Genomic DNA, 23,487 nt, shown 5'->3' with positions numbered 1-23,487 from the left:
GACTGCCTGTATGTCTGTATGAGAGTGTCAGAAGCCCCGGAACTGAAGTCAGTGACAGGGGTGAACAACCATGTAAATGCTGGGAATAGAAACCATGTCCTCTGGAAGAAGAGATGTCAGTGCTCTTAACCACTGAGCCATCCCTACAATCCCAAGACTCAAAAACTCAAGCATTTCTTCCAATGTTGGGTTTCTTTTCTTTTTTAAGATATATTTATTATTTCTACAGTGTTGTACCTGCATGGACACTTACATGCCAGAAGAGGGCACCTGATCTCATTAAAGATGGCTGGTAAGCCACCATGTGGTTGCTGGGAATTGAACTCAGGAACTTTGTTAGAACAGACAGTGCTCTTAACCTCTAAACCATCTCTCCAGCCCAAGAAAAGCAACACCATACCACAGCTGAGATTAACAAATAAATAGTGACCATAAAGTCACCAAAAAGTAGAATGATTAAAATTACAGGAAGTTGTCACCACCCCTGGCTAAATTTATCATTTTTAAAATGTCATATCCTAGAATAATTATGTTAAAACACTTTATTAAATTAAATTCCGAGTGAATCATGTGTAAACTAACTACAGGCCTCAAGTCAAATCTGGCTCACTGTGTTTGTATAACCCACAAGCCAAGAACTGTCTTTGAAGATAAAGGTGAACAGCTGATCTGATGACAGGGACGGAAACAATGATTCCTCATTAAGTAAGCTGTTCCCGACTCCCCCAAAAGCAAAAAGGATTCTCTATCTCTCTAGTAGGCTTATATTACAAAGTAGTGTACTTTGTGCCCTTGTACATTTAATTTTGCTAATAAAACATTTATAGTCGGACGGTGGAGGCGCACGCCTTTAATCCCAGCACTCAGGAGGCAGAGGCAGGCGGATTGCTGTGAGTTCGAAGCTAGTCTGGTCTACAAAGCGAATCCAGGACAGCCAAGGCTACACAGAGAAAGCCTGCCTTGAAAAAACAAAAACAACAACAAAAAAAAACATTTATAAACAATGTTCTTGATTTTTGTCTTCTGGCCACAATATCCTAAGCTGTTTACTATTCCTTTAACAGAAAGTTTGGTGAACCTTGGCACAGATCAAATAATGCAGTAGACAGACAAAAAGTAGACAATCTAATTCTGTTGTATAATTTGTCATCTACTTCCTAGTTATTGGAGTACTTAACAGCTTTTACCTATTAAATCAATTAATTTCTTTCTCCCAGCTTCCAACTGCCAGAAGAGTCATTTCAAATCTTCACAGTAAACTATGATGTATTTACAAAACTTTCTTAACCCTAGAAATGTGAATCCTATATAACAACAAAGATTCCCCTAAGCAGTTTAGTTTCAAAATGTATTGAAACAGCCCAGTGGTTGTACTAAGTCAGACTATTAAAGCAGACAGTGCTGGGGGGAAGGCTGAGGCAGACCGGTCACAGTTTGGGGCCCAAATTATGTAGTGAGTTATCAGGTCTTTGAGGTCCACCCAAGAGTTTAGTGGAAGGTCCCTTTTTTTCAAATGAAAGTTGTTCCTTTTGATATGCGAAGTAAATCTTGCACATAAATCAAGAAACTAGTCTTCTGTTATTACCTCTGATTAAGTACTAAACATCATATAGAAACGTTCACTCAGTAAAAAGCACTCTGTAGAACACCTTCAGGTCCTGCTTTAAGATCAGATGACCACCAGGCATGGGCTCCCCTTGCCTTTAATCCCAGCACTCGGGAGGCAGAGGCAGTTAGATCTCTGTGAGTTCGAGGCCAGCCTGGTCTACAGCGCAGGCAACTAGGACAACCAAGGCTGCACAGAGAAACAAATAGCAGTGGTAAGGATAAGGTGCATTTTGAAATACTGAAGCCGGGCAGTGGTGGCACACGCCTTTAATCACAGTCCTCAGGAGGCAGAGGCAGGTGGATTGCTGTGAGTTTGAGGTTAGCCTGGTCTACAAAGCAAGTTCCAGGACAGCCAGGACTACACAGAGAAACCCTGTCTCGAAAAACAAAACAAAACAAATTTACATGTAAAATCACTTAATTTTAAGAGAAGAAAACTAGTATCAGAAAAATGATACTTTATAAAAAAATTCAACAAGCTGCTTTTGGAATTTTCATAATATTTAATTAGAACTTTAAAAAACCTTAAAGACTTTGTCTTGAAATGCTTTCACCCACTCTAGACAAATTTTTCTAATACTTTGACCAGCTTGAAATAAGATTCATAAAATGTACCTTTTGATGTTTGTTCTGGAGTTTCGATGAGACATGTAAGTGAGAGTTCTGTGCAAAAATATTGGCTATAAAAAAGTAAAAATATTAAAATTACAGATGAAATTATAAGAGTGAAATAATATTAGTGAATTTCATTGACTACTTACTGCTATAAGATTTCGAGTTCGAAGAAATCTGTAGATCTGTGTTGGTTCTAGGTAACAGGAAACAAAATTCAAACATTATCTAAATGTACTTTAAAAAAATATATTTATTTATTTATTTGGTTTTTCGAGACAGGGTTTCTCTGTGTAGCCTTGGGTGTCCTGGACTCACTCTGTAGACCAGGCTTGCCTTGAACTCACAGCGATCAGCCTGCCTCTGCCTCCCAAGTGCTGGGAATAAAGGCGTGCGCCACCACACCCGGCTTATTTATTTATAACATCTCAATTGTTAGCCCATTCCTTGTATCCTCCCATTCCTCTCTCCCTCTAAATGTGCTTTTTAACGAACTCATCAGTAAACTATCAACCCAGTCCATGCCAACTCACACCCTACCCAATATAAAACAATCTCTATTATGGAAATAGTGTGAAACATTTATATCCAGAAAATCAGTAGGCACTAAAGGTCAGTCTATGGTATATATTCACGAAATCCTCTTCCTCACCTCACCCTCTCTCCCTGGATGTAAACCCTAAGGGAGCCACCACTACTGTGCAGAAGCAAAGAGCAGTTCAAGTACCCTGAGGTAGCTTTATTCCACAAAAACTTACTAATGCCAAATAAGATAAAAGTTTCATTTGACTTGGCCATTAAAAACAAAAACAAGAGCCGGGTGGTGGCACCACCTTTAATCCCAGCACCCGGGAGACAGAGGCAGGTGGATCGCTGTGAGTTTGAGGCCAGCCTAGTCTACAGAGTGAGTCCAGACAGCCAAGGCTGACACAGAGAAACCCTGTTTTGAAAAACAAAAAACAAAAACCTTGTAGTAGCCAGGCACAGTGGCACACAACTGTAATCACAGCGCTCTGGTCAGCCTGGTCTACAAAGTAAGTTCAGGACAGCAAAGGCTACACAGAGAAACCCTGTCTTGAAAGTGCCCGCCCACCCCACAAAAAACCAGCCAAGCAAACCTTCAGTAACTAGCCAAAATAAGAAAACTTTCCAGCCAGGCGTGGTGGAGCACACCTTTAATCCCACAAAAAAGAAAAGGAAAAGAAGAAAAATAAGAAAGAAAACTGTGGGCTGGAGTTCAATGCCCAGCAACCACATGGTGGCTCACAACCATCTAGAATGTGATCTGATGCCCCCTTCTGGACTGCAGTTGTACATGCAGGCAGAGCACTGTATACATAATTAATAATAAAAAAAAAAAAAAAAAAAAACTGTTTCCAAACATTCTGATAAATGTATGACCAACATCAGCATAAAATTCTCTATAAACTTATAACTGATAGGCTTGAAAAACAATCATATTTATTTATTTATTTATTTATTTTGGTTTTTCGAGACAGGGTTTCTCTGTGTAGCCTTGGCCATCCTGGACTCACTTTGTAGACCAGGCTGGCCTCAAACTCACAGCGATCCACCTGCCTCTGCCTCCCGAGTGCTGGGATTAAAGGCGTGCGCCACCACGCCCGGCAAACAATTATTTTTAATGCTTAGAATTTTAACTTTTATAAAGGACTTAGAATAAAGTTGAAAATATAATCTACATACCTCCCCATTCCAGTAATATTAACTACCAGAATCACATTTAAGGAGTAGTAATCTTACTACTATTACCTACACTAAACTTAAAAGTCCAGAAACTGAAATCATTATTAGGTGGGGAATCTCTTTTTTTTTTTTTTTTTTTTTTTTTTTTTGGTTTTTAGAGACAGGGTTTCTCTGTGTAGCCTTGGCTGTCCTGGACTCACTTCGTAGACCAGGCTGGCCTCGAATTCACAAGCGATCCGCCTGCCTCTGCCTCCCGAGTGCTCGAATTAAAGGCATGCGCCACCACCGCCCGGCCTAGGGGGGGACTCTCTTAATGGTAGCTGATTTCTCGCAGGTGGACTCATCTGATGTCTAGAAGTTAAAAACCTTCCTAGAGGATCTGTTTTCTCATAACATTCAGGAAGTTTTAAATTTCCACTTAATCTTCAGTTTAGTTTTTTAGTTTCAAATTAAAGTAAAAGGAGATGAGATATTTCAAAAGAGGTACAAACAGGAGTGCTTATTCTTATTACTGTCCTTCAGTCATTTCCACTTAAAAGCTTTTCAGATTTTTATACAAGTATATTAAGCAAAAGGATAACGATATCTGAAGCAGGTTCAATGTCTGTTTCAATATTAAAAAATCGGAATTATTTGTGTTATATTCCAATCAGAATTTCATGAAGCACTAATGAGAATGGAGAGTATTAAAACAATGTAAAACGTCTTTCCAAGCACAGCTGATACCATGCCCGTAACATATGCCACGGCAATACTGTAAATAAAGATATTCGACGGTAAAGCTGAGTCTATTCAAGTTGCCCTAAAATGCTTAGCTACGAGGCTGCCAAATTACAGTATCTACACAAAAGCGGAGCACGACAATCAGGATATAAAATCCATTAAGTCAGTTTTGTTTATAGTCATAATGTTGTTTATAAATTCTATTGTTTGTTAGCAGACACTACTCCCCCTTTCCAAATAAGCCATAGTTTCTCCCGCCACACATGTCTTTCTAACAGAAACTTAAGAAAAATATTCTAGAAGACTGACAGAGCTCCGAGGTTGCCCGCGGAGAGGACGCTCGCCCGTTCCGATCTCAGTCTGCGTATCCATAAAATGGGCGGACATGTCTTGAAGGACTTCAAACGGTGCGTGCTAGCTAACTCGCAGCCCATGTGGGTGCGAAGGCGTTTCGGACCAATGACAATTTCCTCGGCTTTACTACACTACACTCATCTCCGCACAGGATGCATCTTGTCCCCCCACCCCCACCCCGAAACCTACAACTGGGAACCCCGGTACTTGTAGAGCAGGGAAGGCATCAAGGAAGACCTGAACTCGTCTCGGAATCTAACCGTCACCTTTAAAAGAAAAGGGCTGCTCTGACCGTGGGGGCCCCGGGACGCTCGCCCTCGATTTCTCCCCTCTGCGCTCCCAAACCAAGCGGACTCCCGGAGAACCCAGCGGAGCGCCCCGAACCCCGAACGCTCAACCGGGGAGGGGGAGGAGGCATTCCAGCCCTCGAAGCCTCTCACACTCACTCTCAAAGGCCTGGAGGAAAAGCTCGTGGTCAGCCTGGACGTGCTCCATTTTCGGCTTCTTCACCGGTAACACCGCGGCCCCCGCCGCCGCCGCCGCCGCCGCAGAGGAGGAGGAGGCCGAGTAACCGCCGCCACCGCCGCCGCCTCCACAGCCCCCGCCGCCGGATTTGCCGCCCGAAGCCGTCGCCGCCGCCGCCACGGCCGCCGCCGCCGCCGCCGAACCCCCGAAGCCGCCTCCCCCGGACCCCGCGCTGGGCCCCGAGCCGCCCCCTCCCCCACCGCCGTGCTTCTGAGGCGCCATCGCGGTTCCTGCCTCCTCCCCCCGCCAGCTACCCGCCGGGCGGCCCCGGAGAGTGGAGCGCCTGCCGACACCAACCGCTCGCCCCAGCAGGCTCCGGCGGACCGAGGGGGGGAAGGAGGAGAGAGGGGAGGAGAGGGGAAGGGAAGGGAGGAGGAGAGGAGGGAAGGAGGGAGGAGAAAAAAAAAAAAGTGTCTCCTCCGAGCCCCCTCTCCGCTTCGGAGGCCGCTCACCCTACCCTGGCCTCGCTCCGCCCACTTCCCCGCCCGGCGCTCTGATTGGCCGGCGGGAGCGCGCGCCGCCCGGCCGCCCAGCCCGTTGGTCCGCGGAGTCCCCCGTCAGTCACGCGGAGGCGCTTCTCGCGGAGGCGCGGCTTGGTTGGCCCGTGCGCGCTGCCGATCGCGGGCCCGGCCGCCTCTTTGAACTGAATTCGCGGGAAAATTAGGGGTCGGAGCGGCCTTCCTGCTGGTCCCGGTGCATTGTGGGCAGAGGGGGACCAGGGAGCCGATTAAGAGAAGCCGTTTCTCGCCTGGAGGGCTTCGTCAGTCGCCGCGCCCAGCGGGGGTAGAGGACCCCCCGAAGAGAGGCGGGTGCCTGGGAAACTGAGGGCGAGGGCTCCTTTCAAAGAACCGGAGATCCTCTGCGGATCCCGAGACTGTGTGGTCTCAGGAAGTGAACCTGCCCCGGGGGCTTGATGTGTGTGTGCTCACCGTCTCGCCTCGGAGGAGGCGGGAGGAGACCGGGGGGTGGGGTGGGGGGTGCCCTGCCCGCTCGCCGCCACGTGCCCCAAGCCACCCGTGGCTGAAAATGCTCTAGCGCAGCCACAGGGTCGTCTCCGCGGGCTCCAAGAAAGGCAGCTATTTTGAGGTGGGCGTGTCTCAAAGAAATAAGGAGACTTTTTTTTTTTTTTTTAAGAGCCCTGAGGCTTCAAGAGCTTTCTGGAATAAGATTAAGGTTGTGGCTTTCTTAACGTACTTCGAGCAAAGTAGATACTTTTTTTTTTTCACCAAGACGAATGCTTGATTGGAAGTGGGGAACTCTTTGAGACTCTGTTCATTTGTACTCTCAAAAGCTAGTTGAGGGACTCCCGTGTTTTGATTGTCTTGTTTGAAAATAAAGATGAACAGACCTGACTAAAGCTTTTGATACAAATTTGCTTACAACTGAGCAAATACTCTGAGCGATTTCAATTTCAAGTTGGACAAAATAAGCAGCGTATATTTTATTTATTTTTTTTAATCATGTGTATGAGTGTGCTGTCCTTGCAGGCCAAAAGAGGACGTTGGATATCCTGGAACCGGAGTCACAGTTGTGAGCCTCCCGGTTGGGTGCTGGCAATCGAATCCAGATCTTCGGAAAGAGCAGCCAGTGCTCTCAATTGCAGAGCCCTATGTCCACCCGCAGCCTGTATTGTATATTCAGACAAAACTAGAAAGCTTTCTCGCTGGGCGTGGTGGGGCACGCCTTTAATCCCAACTCTCGGGAGGCAGAGGCAGGTGAATCTCTGTGAGTTCAAGGCCAGCCTGGTCTACAAAGTGAGTTCCAGGACAACCAGAGCTGTTACACAGAGAAACCCTATCTCGAAAAACCAAAATAAAATAATTCTGAGGAAATTATAATGCCATACAGAAATAATTATCTAGGTAATAAAGCCACCAAGCATGGCTAACACCACTAGGGTTTATTGTCGCCCCCGCCCATGTTAATAATTTAAGGAAATACTAAATTTCACTTAGAGACTCTTTCCCCACCCCCCTCATCCAAATACACAAATTGGATCCTTTTCAATGTTAAGGATGCACTGGGGAGAAGCTAGCCCCGTGCTAAAGCATGTTCATAGCAAGCCCAAGGCCCTGAGTTCAATTTCCAGCGTCAGAACAAAGTGAACTCCTCTGCGGTACAGCAGAAAGGCTTTACTCTGTAGCTCAGGCTGGCCCACAGTCCATGGCAGTCCTCTTGCTTCAACCTCCTATGCCTTTGGGGGCCCCAGATCCAAGCCACCATGTGCAGCTAGCAAATCTTTCCTGTTCTGCAAGAAACCCTTGGACAAAGCTGTTTATCACAGGGTCTGGCATATATAAAGGCCAATTCAGAAATGACAGTGACACTAAGGATGGTCACCAGCTCACACTGTAAATTATAACAAGTGAATGCTTGCTATGTATCAAGCAATATATTAAGTTTTTTACATTCTAGCTCATTCAATCTTCCCGTAGATCAACTAAAATAGTAGTGGGTTGTTTGGGGTTTGAGAGGTTGTTTTTGTTTGTTTGGGGTTTTGTTGTTCTTCAAGACGGGTCCTCTGTGTGGCCCTGGCTGTCCTGGAATTCGATCTATTGACCAGGCTGGCCTTGGACTCGGTGATCCTCCTGTCTGTGCCTCCCGAGTGCTGGGATTAAAGGTGAGCACCAACACCACCAATTCATGATAGTGTTATTGTCTCTACTTCACTGATGAGGGAAAAATAGTGAAACTTATACATGGCCAGTAGTGGAGCAGAGATTATTTTTTAAATTACATCTGTGTAATTGTGTGAGGTTGTGGGTGTGCACCGTCAAAAACAACTTTCAGGACTTGGTTGTGCGCTACTCCATAGCTCCTGAGAATCCAGCTCGGATGTTTGGGTTTGCCAAAAAGCCCCGCCACCTGTTGAGCCATCTAAGCATCCCTGGGGCTGAGATGCAATCCAGACAGTCCATCCCCAGAAGCCTGGCTCCTGAGCATCACGTGATGAAATCACAGTGTCTCGCAGAGAGGAGATGCTGTGCCCATCAGTATTAGGTCAAGAAAGGTAGGGAACATTACCGCTGGGACATAAGTCAGTCGTATGTATCTGTGCATTTTCTCAAAGTTAACCAAGATATCAAATCTGTTTTTATTTTAAGCGTGTACAATGTCTATTTTCCATCTACCCTAATCACTTTAAAGCAAAGGTGAAATTACTAAAATGAGCCTACAAACTGTGTCAAGAATATTTGTCACACTCTCAGTGAACTAGTTATGTTTTATAGTAATTTTGAGAGAAATAAAAATTCAGCTTTAAGAGCCGGGCGTGGTGGCGCACGCCTTTAATGCCAGCACTCGGGAGGCCGAGGCAGGCGGATCGATGTGAGTTCGAGGCCAGCCTGGTCTACAAAGTGAGTCCAGGATAGCCAAGGCTACACAGAGAAACCCTGTCTCGGAAAAAAAAAAAAAAATTCAGCTTTAAAACAACAGAAACAAAAATGCCCCAAGATAAAACCAGCCACAACCTGCTTAATAGACAGCGATATGAAGGAATCGTTTCATTCATCTTATTTGAAACATACGACCAAACATTAAGTCACTTTGGTTTCCTTTGTCTAGGAAAGAAAAACATAAGAACCATGGAGTGCTTGCTGTGTATTATGAGGTTTTCACAGTAAACCACTGCTGGATGTTTGTATGTGTTTATGGAGTTCACTAGACATAATAAGGAGGGTGGTAAGCCATAGTCAGAACCCCTGGGACGAGAAGGAACTTGACACTAATTACCGGAGGGAAAGCAAACCACCTGAGGCAAATTGGAACTATCTAGACGTGGATTTTGAAAGACCTAGGTTTGGAAACAGCTGTCATGTTCATTTTTTAAAAACTGCGGCACAGGCGGATCGCTGTGAGTTCGAGGCCAGCCTGATCTACAAAGTGAGTCCAGGATGGCCAAGGCTACACAGAGAAACCCTGTCTCAAAAAACAAAAAACAAAAACAAAACAAAACAAAACAAAAAAACTGCGGCACAGCCGGGCGTGGTGGTGTATGCCTTTAATCCCACCACTTGGGAGGTAGAGGCAGGTGGATCGCATGAGTTTGAGGTCAGCCTGGTCTACAAAATAAATGTAGGAGAGCCAAGGCTAACACCAAGAGACCCGTCTCAAAAAAGAACAACAAGAAAGTGTGTGTATGCAGCAATCGGCCTGCCTCTGCCTCCCAAGTGCTGGGATTACAGGCGTGTGCCACCACGCCCGGCTTGAGCTGCCTTACCTGGTTTCTTTGAAGCTGAAAATGGAGCCTGGGCTTTGTGCGTGCCACGCAAACACTCCACCAATCATGCTGCCTCCCTAGCCTTCAATTCTGTTTTAATTTTTTTGGTTTTTCGAGACAGGGTCTCTCTGTGTTAACCTTGGCTATTCTGGACTCGCTCTGTAGACCAGGCTGGCCTCAGACTCACAGCGATCCACCTGCCTCCCGCATGCTAGGATTGAAGGTGTACGCCACAACACCCGGCGAGGACGCAATTTAAGGGGACCGGGTTATTACGTGAGAACATGAACATAAAATGCTAGGGGAAAGAACTGGGTTTCAATCCTGATACTGTCACCTTGCAGTGCTGGGATTACAGACCATGCCCAGCTCAATTTTTTGTAAAGAATTATTTATTATTTATACAGTATCCTGTCCATATGTGTGCCTGCATGCCAGAAGAAGGCACCAGATCTCCTTATAGATGGTGGTGAGCCACCCTGTGGTTGCTGGGAATTGAACTCAGGACCTTTGGAAGAACAGACAGTGCCCCTAACCTCTGAAATTCCAGCATATTAAATTTTATTTTATTCATAAGCTGGTGATACACAATGTGACAGTCTCTCATGGCCCTGGCAGCTCTGGCTTCGCATTCTGTTGTCACATGTTATATGCTCAAAATACTGCTTTTGTTTTTGGAGACAGGGTTTCTCTTGTAGTCCTAGCTGCCCTGGACTCTCTTGGTAGGCCAGGCTGGACTCGAACTCACAGAGGTCTGCCTGCCTCTGCCTCCCAAGTGCTAGGGTTAAAGGTGTGCGCCACCACACCCAGTATAATGAATGCATTTTTATTTTCATTTACAGTGGACTCGCAGGGATCTAGCAATACTGTAAGCAAAGGAGTATCTGTATTTCTCGTGTATACCCTGCCTAGAAAAACATTTAGATGGCAGGTGTGGTGGCACACACCTGTAATCTCAGCACTCAAGAGGTAGAGAGGCAGGTGGATCCCTCTCAGTTTGACGCCGTCTTGGTCTACAAAGTGAGTCCAGAACAGCCAAGGCTACACAGAGAAACTCTGTCTCAGAAAAAAAAAAAGAAAGAAAGAAAAATTTATTCTTTTTTTTTTTTTAAATATTTTATTAATTTTAACTTATGTACATTGGTGTAGGGGTGTCAGATCTTGGAGTTACAGACAGTTGTAAGCTGCCATGTGGGTGCTGGGAATTGAACCCAGGTCCTTTGGAAGAACAAGCAGTGCTCTTAACCACTGAGCCATCTCTCCAGCCCCCGAAAAATTTATTCTTGTCATAATTACTTCTAAACTTTGCTTTTTGTTGCTGTTTTATTGATTTTGCTTTGTTTTGTTTGACATGCTGTCACTCTGTTGTTCTGCCTGGCTTTGAACTTGCTCTGCTCATCAGGTTAGCCTGGAACTCACAGAAATCTGCTTGCCTCAGCTTCCTGAGTGCTGGAGTTAAAAGTCTACACTACCAGGCCCTCCTTTTATTACTCTGTTTGTTTGTTTTTGAGACAGGGTTTCTCTGTGTAATAGCCTTGCCTGTCCTGGACTCTCTCTCTCTTTTAGACAGGTTTCTCTGTGGAGCCTTGGCTGTCCTGGACTCTTTTTGTAGACCAGGCTAGCCTCGAACTCACAGCAATTCACCTACCTCTGCCTACGTGCTGGGATTAAAGGCGTGTGCCACCGCGCCTGGCTGGCCTGCTCCTTTTGGGTAGCATAACTATAGATATTTCTGATTCAGGCCCACCAGCCCCATCATCTCAGCTCATTGCTGATGGAAAGGAATCTCTATAGAAGGTCAGACTGAGCATAAACTATGTTTATGATCAGCATACCCTACGGCCTTATTAATCAGCAAAAATTCTCCTAACACAAGCCCAGCTGTCCCCAACTGCCAGGCACACCTTCACAGTTAGCTAGAACTTCTTGTTAGCAAAATAACTTGAGTCAGACTGCCCACCCCGTTCCACCAACTGCCCCTGTATGAATTAATTGATGTTTTCACCATTATTATTATTATTATTATTATTATTATTATTTTGGTTTTTTGAGACAGGGTTTCTCTGTGTAGCCTTGGCTGTCCTGGACTAACTTTGTACATCAGCCTGGACTCGAACTCACAGAGATCTGCCTGCTTCTGCCTCCAGAGTGCTGGGATTAAAGGCATGCACCACCATGCCTGGCTGAGGTTTAAGTATACAACTTTCCCTCAGGGATGCCTTTCAGATCCCCAACTGGCCGCGTCCCTGAGCTCAGAAAATAAAGCTTTCATTTTAAGCTTGTGTATCTGAAGTGAGTTTTCTCAGCTTCCACCTTGAACACAACAGTCCAACGTGGTGAACCAATGAGTTTTATTGGGGTTATTTACAGGAATATGAGGCAATTTACAGGAGCAGAAATGATTCAAAGACAGCTAATCATCAAAGCCTGCTCCAGTAGGGGTGACCGCTTAGGAAGCTGAGAAGCTGGACACTGCACAACCTCCTGGCGCCCACAGTTTGGAGCGTGACCTTTCCTGGTGCCTCAGATGGGCTAAACCTTTCCCACGCAGCTCTAGTCTGAGTCTACATGGCAGCTCAGCTTAACCTCCCCTGAGAGCGTCTCAGCTTTTATTGCTTACTCTGGCTGGGAGGAATCTGGTTCGTTTAAGAGACTTCCTGAAGCTTTGAGTCCTGTCCCCACTTGTCGCCTGCCTTTCCCCCACCCCCACCTGCCGCCCCTGGCTTTTTTGAGACAGGGTTTCTCTTGCTGGTCTTTGCTATCCTGGACTTGCTTTGCAGAGCAGGCTGGCCTGGAACTCACATAGATCTGCCTGCCTCTGTCTCAGTCTCCCTGCCTGCTGGCAATACAGGTGAGCACCTCCCCACCCCCACCCCCACTGCTACCCCACCCGACCCTACCCCGCCTGCTATTTGAGCTCTTTACTGTTTAAGGATCTTCATGGCCGGATGGAATGTTTCAATTTTACAGGAAACTTTTACACAATAACTGCCTCACGCTTTGACAGAAGGCATTACATGGTTAAAACAAAAATAAAAACCTCACTAAAACTAAACCCAAACTAAAAGGCCTGTTAGGACAAGAAAGTATTGAATTCGGTTTTCTAGCAAACCCACAGTCACAAACAAACCTACTCCAGCAATGATGGCATCCATCCACTCACAAGGACACTGTCCTCAAATTCGGGGTCTTTGAGACTGGGCAACAAAGTGGTGAGCCACAGGAGGGAAAAGGCAAGAAGGCCCAACACAACTCAGTACCCTGCATGTGTTCAGACTTCCTGGAGTCTGACTCCAAATTGTTTGTTTTAGGCAAAGCACAATTTGGTGAAAACTATTCTCATGATAATTAACTTAATCTTGTGTCCTTGAGGAAGCCTGTTGTGGTGGCACATGCCCTTAATCCCAGCACTTGGGAGGCAGAGGCGATTTTATCTCTGTGAGTTATAGACCAGCTGGGTCTGCAGAGTGAGTTCTAGGACAGCCAAAGTTACACAGAGAAACCCTGGCTTTAAAAAAAAAAAAAAAAGACAAGAAAAAGAAAAAAATAACAAAGGCCAGCCTGATCTACATTGTGAGTCTAGGACAGCCAAGGCTACACAGAGAAACTCTGTCTCGAAAAACAAAAACAAAGCATAAACAAACAAACAAACAAAACCAAAACAATTCCTTGAGGGTAAAGCAAGGGCTTGGGGGAGAGTTCTATGCTGCAAAAGTCTCTGACCACACAAATAGAGCAAAGGTCAACAGGCTACGAAGCACACCCACTCCAGCCCTTCTGGGCAGATAACAGATGCTGCATTCCTTCCCCCAGAAGGAAAAACATTCCAGGTTGTCCAGGCTCTTAACTGTGATAAAATGACCTCTGTGCCTTCTGCACTCAGGAAGTCATCATCTCAACACTGAGGCTCTGAGCACTGTCTGCTCATGGCCATTGGGGGATGTTACGGTAAAGCCTCAACACTAGAACCAGTGGCCCTCATTAATCATGTCTGTATAATCATGTCTGTACTTGTTTCTCTGTTACTGCGATATTAGATTCCTACTTCCGTTTTGTAAACGCAAGTCATTTTACAATTGCTAACTTGCTATAGTTAATAAGAACAAGAGAGACTGACGACTGACAGTGGAGACACACTCATTTACTCTCAGCCATCAGGAGGCAGAGGCAGGGGGATCTCTGAGTATGAAGCCAGCCTGCTGCTCTACAGAGCAAGTACCTGGCTGGCCAGGACTACACAGAGAAACTCTGTCTTGAAAAACATATCAATAAAAGACATATCTGATAGAATTTTAAATTCTTCACCTGGGGCTGGGCAGATGTAAACCTCCTAAGCCAGCTTGTTACCTCCCAGCCCCACATCCCATGCCATTTGCTTTAGTCGGTCCTGTCGGGGCTGCTTCCTGTCCATAATTCCATAAATGCTTCTCATCGGCTGCTTCTCTCCATCCCTGACCCTCAGAGCACCGTGCTCCGGCCGTGTGGCTCTTCTTTATGCGAACCCACGGAGACTCTGTTCTCTCCTTCCTCCTCTCCTGCTCCTCCTCCTTCGTCCCCCTCCCATGACCCTTCTGCCCTCCAGGCCTTGGAACCTTAGCTCCACCTCTCACCTCTGCCCTGGCCAGGTGTGGAGGTCTTTTATTTAGCCAATCAGGGATAATTTTGGAGTCGAGGTTACACAGCATTGCTTGGGGTACCTGATAATCTGCCTGTAAAAGAAAGTAAACCGACCTCAGAGAGCAAAATAATTAACAATGCAAAGCACCAGGGTGTGGGGGGGGGTGAGTGTGTGTGTGTGTGTGTGTGTGTGTGTGTGTGTGTGTGTGTGTGTGTGTATGTGTGTGTATGTGCGCGTGTGTGTTTCTCTTGGCTGTCCTACACTGGCTTTGTAGATGAGGCTGACCTCAAACTCACAGAGATCTGCTTGCCTTTGCTTCCTGGAGTCCTGGTGTGCGTCAACAGGCCTGGCTTCACAATTGACTTTCTTGTATTATTGCTTATCATGCTGCTTCTGGTCCTGTTGATGAGCCTAGAGATTTTTAGGAGTTTGAAGGCCACGATACTTGCTCATCCTGCTCGTGCTTTGGGCCTACAGTGTCTTTGTTTCTTTGTTTTTGACAGGATCTCAGTGTGCTGGCCTGAAACTAGCTATTCATGCTGGCCTTGGATTTACAGAGGCCTTGCCTCCAGTGCTGAGATTAAAAGTATGCACCAGCAGGCTTTCTTTTCTTTTCTTTCTTTCTTTCTTTTTTTTTTTTTTTTTTTTGGTTTTTTTTTTGGTTTTTTTTTTGGTTTTTTGAGACAGGGTCTCACAGCATTCTGCCTGCCTCTGCCTCCCGAGTGCTAGAATTAAAAGTGTACACCACGACGCCTGGCTTTACCAGCAGGCATTTTTAAACTTATATTTAATTATTACTGTGTGTGTATGTGTACTTTGATGGCGGCAGGGACATGCACATGCTGTGGCGTGCTTGTGGAGGTCAGAGGGCAACTCTGTGGAGTCAGTTCTCTACACTTACCTTACATGGATTCCGGGGATCATGATGAGGTCATCAGGAATGTGGGTCAAGCACTTTTACCTGCTAAACCTGTTTTTTAAGGAATGACTTTTCTCTTCCCTCTCTTTCCTCAGTACTAACTCTAATGGGCCCCAGCTGGTGCTGTTATAGAGTCACTAATGCATTTACCAAATGCTATTACATTTCGGTAGGAAGAGGTGTTTTTTATAGGAACTTGAAGTGTTAAGGGAGGAGAGAGGTATGCACAGGGCCCTCTGCAGACCCTACAGGTGAGAGAGACAGTGGGGCCAGTTCAGAGGGTGCCTCCAGTTCAGAGGGGGACTTTACTCAGTAAGCAGATTTCCTCTTTATAGATAGGTCTCCATCACAAGCAATGTTCAGTTCTCTATGAGTGCTGCAAAACTAACAGAAACATTCTAATTTTAGGACTCTTTTTGTTATTTTTTGTTTGTTTGTTTGAGACAGGGTCTCTCTGTGTTTGCCTTGGCTGTTCTGGTCTCGCTTTATAGACCTGGGTGGCCTTGAACTCACAGCGATCCACCTGCCTCTGCCTCCCGAGTGCTGGGACTAAAGATGTGCGCCACCACGCCCGGCCTTAGGACTCTTTTTGTTTGTTTTTGGTTTGGGTTGGTTGTTTCTGTTTTTTGAGTTTTGTTGTCTTTTTTGGTTTGTTTGTTTGTTTTGTTTTTTGTTTTTGAGTCAGGGTTTATCTGTGTAGCTCTCGCTGTCCTGGACTCACTCTGTAGACCAGGCTGGCTTCAAACTCACAGCAATCTGCCTGCCTCTGCCTCCCAAGTGCTGGGATTAAAGGTGTGCGCCACCACGCTCGGCTTGGTTTTTTGTTTGGTTGTTTGGTTGGTTTTTCAAGACAGATTTTCTCTGTGTAGCCTTGGCTGTCCTGGACTCGCTTGTAGACCAGGCTGGCCTCAAACTCACAGCAATCCACCTGCCTCTGCCTCCCAAGTGACGGGATTAAAAGTGTGTACCACCACCGCCTGGCTGTTTTTGTTTTTTGAGACAGGGTTTCTCTGTGTAGCCCTGGCTTTCTTGGAACTCACTCTGTAGACCAGGCTGGCTTTAGCCTCACATAGATCTACCTTGCTTCTGCCTCCTGAGTGCTGGGACTAACAGTGTATTCCACTATGGCCCAGCTATTTTTAGGATTCTAATCATATTGGTTACACCATAAATTAAAGCAAAGTTCCTTTTCCCCTCCTTACATGGCAAGTTTTTGTGTCTTAGATGTCTTTGCTTTTTAGTTAAGTATTTGAAAAGCAGAAGAAAGAACAGGACCACAAACAGAGAGAATGAGTTCACCGTAAAACTCCCAAACAGAATTGGGGAACCTGGTATATCAGGAGCTCAGTGGGTTTTTTCTTTTGTTTTGTTTGGGGGGCGGGGCGTTTCAAGACAGGGTCTCTCTGTGGCCTTGACTATCCTGGTATCGCTTTGTAGACCAGGCTGGTCTTGAACTCACAGTGGTCTGCCTGCCTCTGCCTCCCGAGTGCTAGGATTACAGGCGTGCACCACCATGCCCTGCTGCCTGAAGCATTCTCTAGAGAGAGAAGTATGACAAACAACAAGCAGCTGGGAAAGCTCTGCGTCCTGAAGGCTCCCTTAAGAGCCCAGCTACTGACCCCTGCCTCAAGAAATATTTAGAGCTGAGGGAATGTAGCTTGCTTATCAGTCATAGGGTCTCGAGTTCACTTCCCAGCATTGCATAAACAGGGTGTGGTGGCATACTATGTAATCCCAGTACTTGAGCGATGACAGCAGGATCGGTTAAAGAGCACTCTCAACAACGGGGCGTGGTGCCTCAAGCATGTAATCCCAGCACTTGGGGAGGCAGAGGCAGGAGGATCTCTGTGAGCTTGAGGCCAGCCTGGTCTATAAAGCGAGACCAGGACAGTCAAGGCTACACAGAGCAACCCTGTCTCAGAAAACCAAAACCAGGGCTGGAGAAGTGGCTCAGTGGTTAAGAACATTGTCTCCTCCTCCAGAGGTCCTGAGTTCAATTCCCAGCAACCACATGAATGTGATCTGATGCCCTCTTCTGGCCCACAGGTGTATGTGAATGTATGTATATGAACAGAGCATTCATATACATAAAATAAATAAATCTTAAAAAAAAACAAAAACATGAGCCAGGCATGGTGGCGCACGCCTTTAATCCCAGCACTTGGGAGGCAGATCGCTGTGAGTTTGAGGCCAGCCTGGTCTATAAAGGGGGTCCAGGACAGCCAAGGCTACACAGAGAAACCGTGTCTTGAAAAAAACCAGTAACAAAAAAACCAAACCCAAAGCTGGGCGGTGGTGGCACACGCCTTTAATCCCAGCACCTGACAGACAGAGGCAGGCAGATCTCTATAAAATCGAGTCCAGCCTGGCCTACAAAGCGAGTCCAAGGCTACACAGAGAAACTCTGTCTCGAAAAACAACAAATCCAAAACCAAAACAACACAAAAACCAAAAAGAAAAACAATTTACACACCTTTAATTCCAGCACTTCGGAGGCAGAGGCAGGCAGATCACTGTGAGTTCAAGGCCAGCCTGGTCTACAAAGCAAGTCCAGGATAGTCAAGGCTACACAGAGAAACCCTGTCTTGGAAAAAAAAAAGAAAAAAGAAAAAGAACTTAGGATAGAGCCAAGTATGGTGATTGATGCTTGTAATCCCAGTACATGAGACGCAGGGGACAGATTGCCCGAAGTTTGAGGTCAGCCTGCTTTCTTTAGTAAATTCCAGGCCAGCCAAGGTTCCATTGTGAGACCTTGTTGTAAATTAATTGCCCTAATTTTTCAGATAAAAGCCTTGAAAATCCAGAGTGCTTATTAACCTTTATCTATCTGGTTTTGGCCATATTCCCACTCCCCAGCCATGCAACTCGGTCCCTGGATCCAATTCTCAGTACCAGAAAGAAAAGCAGAAGTTACCAGGTGTATTCATTCCTAGCAAAATCCTCAATGTACAAGAGACTAAAGCAGGAGGCTGGAAAATGCTGTTCTTTCAGAGGACCCACTGTAGCTCCTGGCACCCACAGGATGGCTCATAACCATCTGCAGCTCCAGTTCCAGAGGATCTGATGCCCTCTCCTGACCACATGGGAACCAGAGGTGCACATGGTGCACATACAGACATGGAGGGCAAAACACTCCTCTAAGGAAAACAAATTTTTTTTTAATTAAAAACAAGCCAGGAAGTTGTGGCCCACGCCTTTAATCCCAGCACTTGGGCACTTGGGAGGCAGAGGCAGGCAGATCTCTGAGTTTGAGGCCAGCCCCATCTACAGAGGGAGTTCCAGAATAGCCAAGACTACACAAAGAAACCCTGTCTCAAAAAACCAAGAAATAAAAAAATAAAAATAAAAGCAAAAAGAGGAAACTAAAGCGGAGTGATTACCACTGGTGTGAGGTCCAGGCTGGTCTACACGGTGAGGTCCAGCCTGGTCTACACGGTGAGGTCCAGCCTGGTCTACACGGTGAGGTCCAGTCTGGTGTACATGGGGAGGTCCAGCCTGGTCTACACGGTGAAGGCCAGGCTGGTCTACACAGTGAGGTCCAGTCTGGTGTACATGGGGAGGTCCAGCCTGGTCTACATGGTAAGGTCAGGCTGGTCTACACGGTGAGGTCCAGGGGCCAGCTTGAGACACAGAGTGAGGCCTTGCTCATTCTCACACTTTCCAGCCTCCCAAACAAAAGAAATCAGTTGACTAATAGTTTTCAAGGCAACCATTAAATTTTCCTTTGTGATCTTTAATGACACTAATGCAACTGGAAGTAGACCTGAAGGAGGAGTGGGTACACTGGTGGTGGTCACCTGTAGTCTGAGCTGCCGGTGTGGGTGGCCTAGGAGGATGGTTTGAGCCCAGGGGTTTGAGTCCAGTCTGGGCAACAAAGTGAGATTGCTGGGCTGGAGAGATGGCTCAGAGGTTAAGACCACTAGCCAGTACTCTTCCAAAGGTCCTGAGCTCAGTTACCAGAAACCACAAGGTGGCTCACAACTATCTATACTGAGATCTGGTGCCCTCTTGTGGCAGGCAGGCAGATGTCCGGACAGAATCCTAAATAAAGAATAAATAAAATTTTTCCCCTTTGAGACAGGGTTTCTCTGTGTAGCCTTGGCCATCCTGGACTCACTTTGTAGACCAGGCTGGCCTCGAACTCACAGCGATCCACTTGCCTCTGCCTCCTGAGTGCTGGGATTAAAAGCATGGGCCACCACGCCTGGCCTCATGAATAAATAAATCTTTTCTTTTTTTATGGCTTTTTGAGACAGGGTTTCTCTGTGTAGCCTTGACTGTCCCAGACTCACTTTGTAGACCAGTCTGGCCTCGAACTCACAGCGATCCGCCTGCCTCTGCCTCCCGAGTGCTGGGATCAAAGGCATGTGCCACCAGGCCCCGGCTTGAATAAATAAATCTTAAGAAAACAAAACAGCCGGTTCTGGTGGCGCAGGCCGGAAGGATTTGCTGAAGGAGGCAGAGGCAGGTGGATCTCGAGTTCCAGGACAGCTTCGGCTACACTTTAAAAAAAAAAAGAAAGAAAGAAAAAAGAAAACAAAACAAAGGTGGGACATGGTGGCACAGGCCTTTAATCCCAGCACTCAGGAGGCAGAGGCAGGCGGATCGCTGTGAGTTCGAGGCCAGTCTGGTCTACAAAGGAAGTCCAGAAAAGCAAAGGCTATACAGAGAAACCCTGTCTTGGAAAACAAAACAAAACAACAAATGAACAAGAAAAAAAAAGTGAGATTACTGCTTCTACTGACAAGAAGACTTGATAGGGCAGTACACATCTGTAATGGTGCATATCTGTAATCCCAGGAAGCTGAGGCAAGAGGATCACTGCCAGTTCAAAACCAGCCTGGGCCGTAATAGTGAGAGCCTGCCTTAAACAACAATAATAACAAGAACAAAATATATGCTAAATTTTCCTTGGTAGACTCAAGAATAAATCAGTTATTTGTGATGTCTTTTCCTTTCTTTTTTTTTTTTCCCCGCTCCCCGCCCCCCCCCCCCCCCCCCCCCACTCCCCAGACTGGGTTTCTTGGCTGTCCTGGAACTCATTCTGTAGACCAGGCTGGCCTCCAACTCAGATATCTGCCTGCCTTTGCCTCCCTGAGTGCTAGGATTAAAGGCCTGTGACATAAAAGTTCTTAAACTGAGCCTGACTATGCAGCTGAGTGAATGAAAGGATGTACAATCAGGCATGTCTTCCGGCATTTTCAGAATTTTAAAGAAAACTAGGCCTGGTGACCATACCCGTAATCCTAGCACTTGGAGAGGCAGAGGCAGAGGGAATCTCTGTGAGTTTGAGGCCAGTCTGGGACAGCTAAGGTTACACAGAGAAACCCTGTCTCAAAATAAAACAAAACAAACAAACAAAAAATCAAAACAAAAAACAATCAAAGAAGCTTCTAGAATTAACAATGCAACCAGAGCCGGGAGTGGTGGTGGCACACGCCTTAAATCCCAGCACTCGGGAGGCAGAGGCAGGCAGATCGCTGTGAGTTCCAGGGCAGCCTGGTCTACAAAGCGAGTCTAGGACAGCCAAGGCTACACAGAAAAACCCTGTCTTGAAAACAAACAAACAAACAAAACCCAAAACAAAGCAGAACAACAACAAAAAAACAATGAAACCAGGTCCTCACAAATGTATTTCTAGATTTAAAAGAAAAAAGGATTTCATTACATTGTTCAGCAGTTATACTGGAAGGTGGGACATGATTCATAGATCTAGAGAAAAGTAATTTCCAATTTAGAATTATATACTCAGACAAAATTATGATATTAGTCAAGTGAGGTGTTCAAATAAAGATCTTCAAAAAAGTTTTTATCAACTTACCCCTTTTTCAGAAACTTACTGGAGGATGTGTTTTACTAAAATAAAAGACTAAAAAAAAAAAACAGAATCCAGAACACAAGGGACTCACACAAGAAGTGAAGTCCCAGGATGACAGTGAAGAGAAATCCCAGAACAACAGTGGTGCAACTGGCTTAGTATTCAACAATTAATATCATATTACGAAGGCATTGTGAATATCTAAAGTTCTAACAGAGCTTTTGAGGGGGAAACAAAGCTTAATAAACTAAAAATTGCAGTAACTGATCCCGGGGAAAATATAAGCTTGATAAAGGAAATACACAGACCGTCTGTGAATAGTAATTTTGAATCCATAATAATATAAATTAAAATTTTATTTAGCTTGCAAGTGAGTTGACATTTGGAGAGGATGGGGGAAGATGAATGAAGGGCAGAATTGGCGAGGGATCAATAAGAAAATACCACAGTTAGTGGGAAACAGACTCCGGAAAGATAGAAGAAGTTTCCCTGCAGTCTTGAACCCCATCGCATTGATGAAGATTTTATGAGGAAGATCAGGGATGGAGAGTGGAGGGATTGGTGGAGGGGACTTGGGGAGTGGGAAGGTGCGGCCCCCATCTGTCCTAGAGGAAGCGGCAGGGGGTGCTATCCCCAGCTCGGAGCCACCCGGGAGGGGCGGGCGTCTAGGAAGCCTGCCACCCTGGTGCCGCCCAGGGCCCCGACCTGACCCTACTTTCACAAGGAACCTGTGGCCATAGAGGCCGATCCGCCTGTGGGCAGAGGGCTCTGCGGTTGGGCAGGAGCTGCTGGCGCGGACTCCCCGCCGCTCGGAGAAAGAGCGTCGGGCTGGGTCCGGGCGGGAGCTTGAGGCCTGACCCTGTAGTTGGGGCGCAGTCCGCGGTCCGGGGCTAGCCCGAGATTTCCATAAGGCGGCGCCGGCCGCAGGAGGGAAGTGTCAGTTCCACCGTTCACCCCGAGGCTGGACGCCTAGCTAAACTAAGACCACACTCCCGACTCCACCGAAGTCCTCTGCTCCCGCTCCCACCTCACCCCTCTCAATCCCAGCCTCATCCCCACCCCACCTCACCTCACCCCACCTCAGACCTGGATCCCTCTCCCACCCCAACCTCATCCCCACCCCACTTCACCTCAGACCTGGACCCCTCTCCCACCCCAGCCTCATCCCCACCCCACCTCAGACCTGGACCCCTCTCCCACCCCAGCCTCATCCCCACCTCACCTCAGACCTGGACCCCTCTCCCACCCCAGCCTCATCCCCACCCCACCTCAGCTTCATCCCCACCCCACCTCAGACCTGTTCCCTCTCCCAATTCTAGCCTTATCCAGACCATCGCTTAAGACCCTCATATCCATCCTCCCCAGAGCTTTCCCTCACCTTCCCTTCAGACAAGGATCCCTCTTGCCCCATCACCTCAGATCTCTCATCCCCACTGTGGGTCTCTCCCCAGCCTCACGCCAGACCTGGAACCCTCTCCACACGAAGGACCTGTCTCCATCCTCACATCAGACTTGACCTCTCCCACCCTGGCCGGGCTGAGAGTCTCACTTCTGAGCGGGATCACTCACCCGGCCCTCAGCCTTCAGCGCTGCCCTGGCTTGTCCTTCTCTCGCCCCACCCTCAAATGGCTCGGAAAAGCCAGCAAGCCACAGGCAGGAGGAGGGCGAGTGCGGGCTCTGCAGCCCTTACCCGCGTTCGTCTCTCAGTCCGGGCTCCCTAAACATTGCAGGGTGTGTGTATTCGGATCACAGTGAGCCACAGCGGGGGATGGTTCTATACAGAAAAGCCGGGCCCAGAACAGAGCCGGCAGCCTGGGCAACTGCAAGAGGAATCCTGACCGGGATAGAAAAGAAGCGAGGAGCTCTCGGGAGGGTGGTATTTGGACAACGTCGAGGTGCCACGCGTTGGTTTTAAGGAGCATCTATAAATTTGGTGGAAAAATCAGCAGAAATAGCTGGAGACGTTCCATAGGCTCGCACAGTGAAGTTTTTTGTTTGTTTGTTTGTTTTTTGTTTTTTCACAACCTTAGAACGCTCCTTGGCTTTTAAGATGAATGTAACAACAAACAAACAAACAAAAAACCCCAAAACAAAAAATAAATAAACAAAAAACAAGCAAAACAAAAACTGTTGAAAGGAACCTTTAGTCACCTTTGTTTACTCCAAGTCTTAAATTTCCCAGCAAGCTCCCCGCTTACTAGCTGTGTGATCTTGGCCAAGTAACTTCGTTGAGAGCCTGGCTTGCTTCTCTGTTAAATGAGGCTAGCGACACACAGCTGCTTAAGAATTAATGACAAGGTAGGCAAAATGCTTTGTGATGCCCGTGATGGGGACAGACTGGCCGTCCAACGAACCTCATGAATGAAGTTATTCTAAATGAATAAGGC

At 46.7% G+C, this 23,487-nt stretch overlaps 1 protein-coding gene across 1 annotated transcript in view; it reads right to left on the bottom strand.

The window, feature by feature from the left end:
• The window catches only part of Suz12 (SUZ12 polycomb repressive complex 2 subunit), a 42,064-nt gene extending 36,072 nt beyond the window's left edge, over nucleotides 1–5,992 (bottom strand). Inside the window, exons 1-3 of the mRNA XM_051158091.1 lie at nucleotides 5,448–5,992; nucleotides 2,370–2,416; nucleotides 2,224–2,288 (exon numbers count right to left, since the gene is read on the bottom strand). Coding sequence (XP_051014048.1) covers nucleotides 2,224–2,288; nucleotides 2,370–2,416; nucleotides 5,448–5,748 — 413 coding nt within the window. The 5' untranslated portion in view covers nucleotides 5,749–5,992. The remainder of the gene's footprint in view (nucleotides 1–2,223; nucleotides 2,289–2,369; nucleotides 2,417–5,447) is intronic.
• Between the last annotated feature and the right edge of the window lie 17,495 nt (nucleotides 5,993–23,487).

This window comes from Acomys russatus, chromosome 16 (assembly GCF_903995435.1).
Source record: "Acomys russatus chromosome 16, mAcoRus1.1, whole genome shotgun sequence".
NCBI classification, from domain to species: Eukaryota; Metazoa; Chordata; class Mammalia; order Rodentia; family Muridae; genus Acomys; species Acomys russatus.
This window is presented reverse-complemented; position numbering and strand designations above follow the sequence as displayed.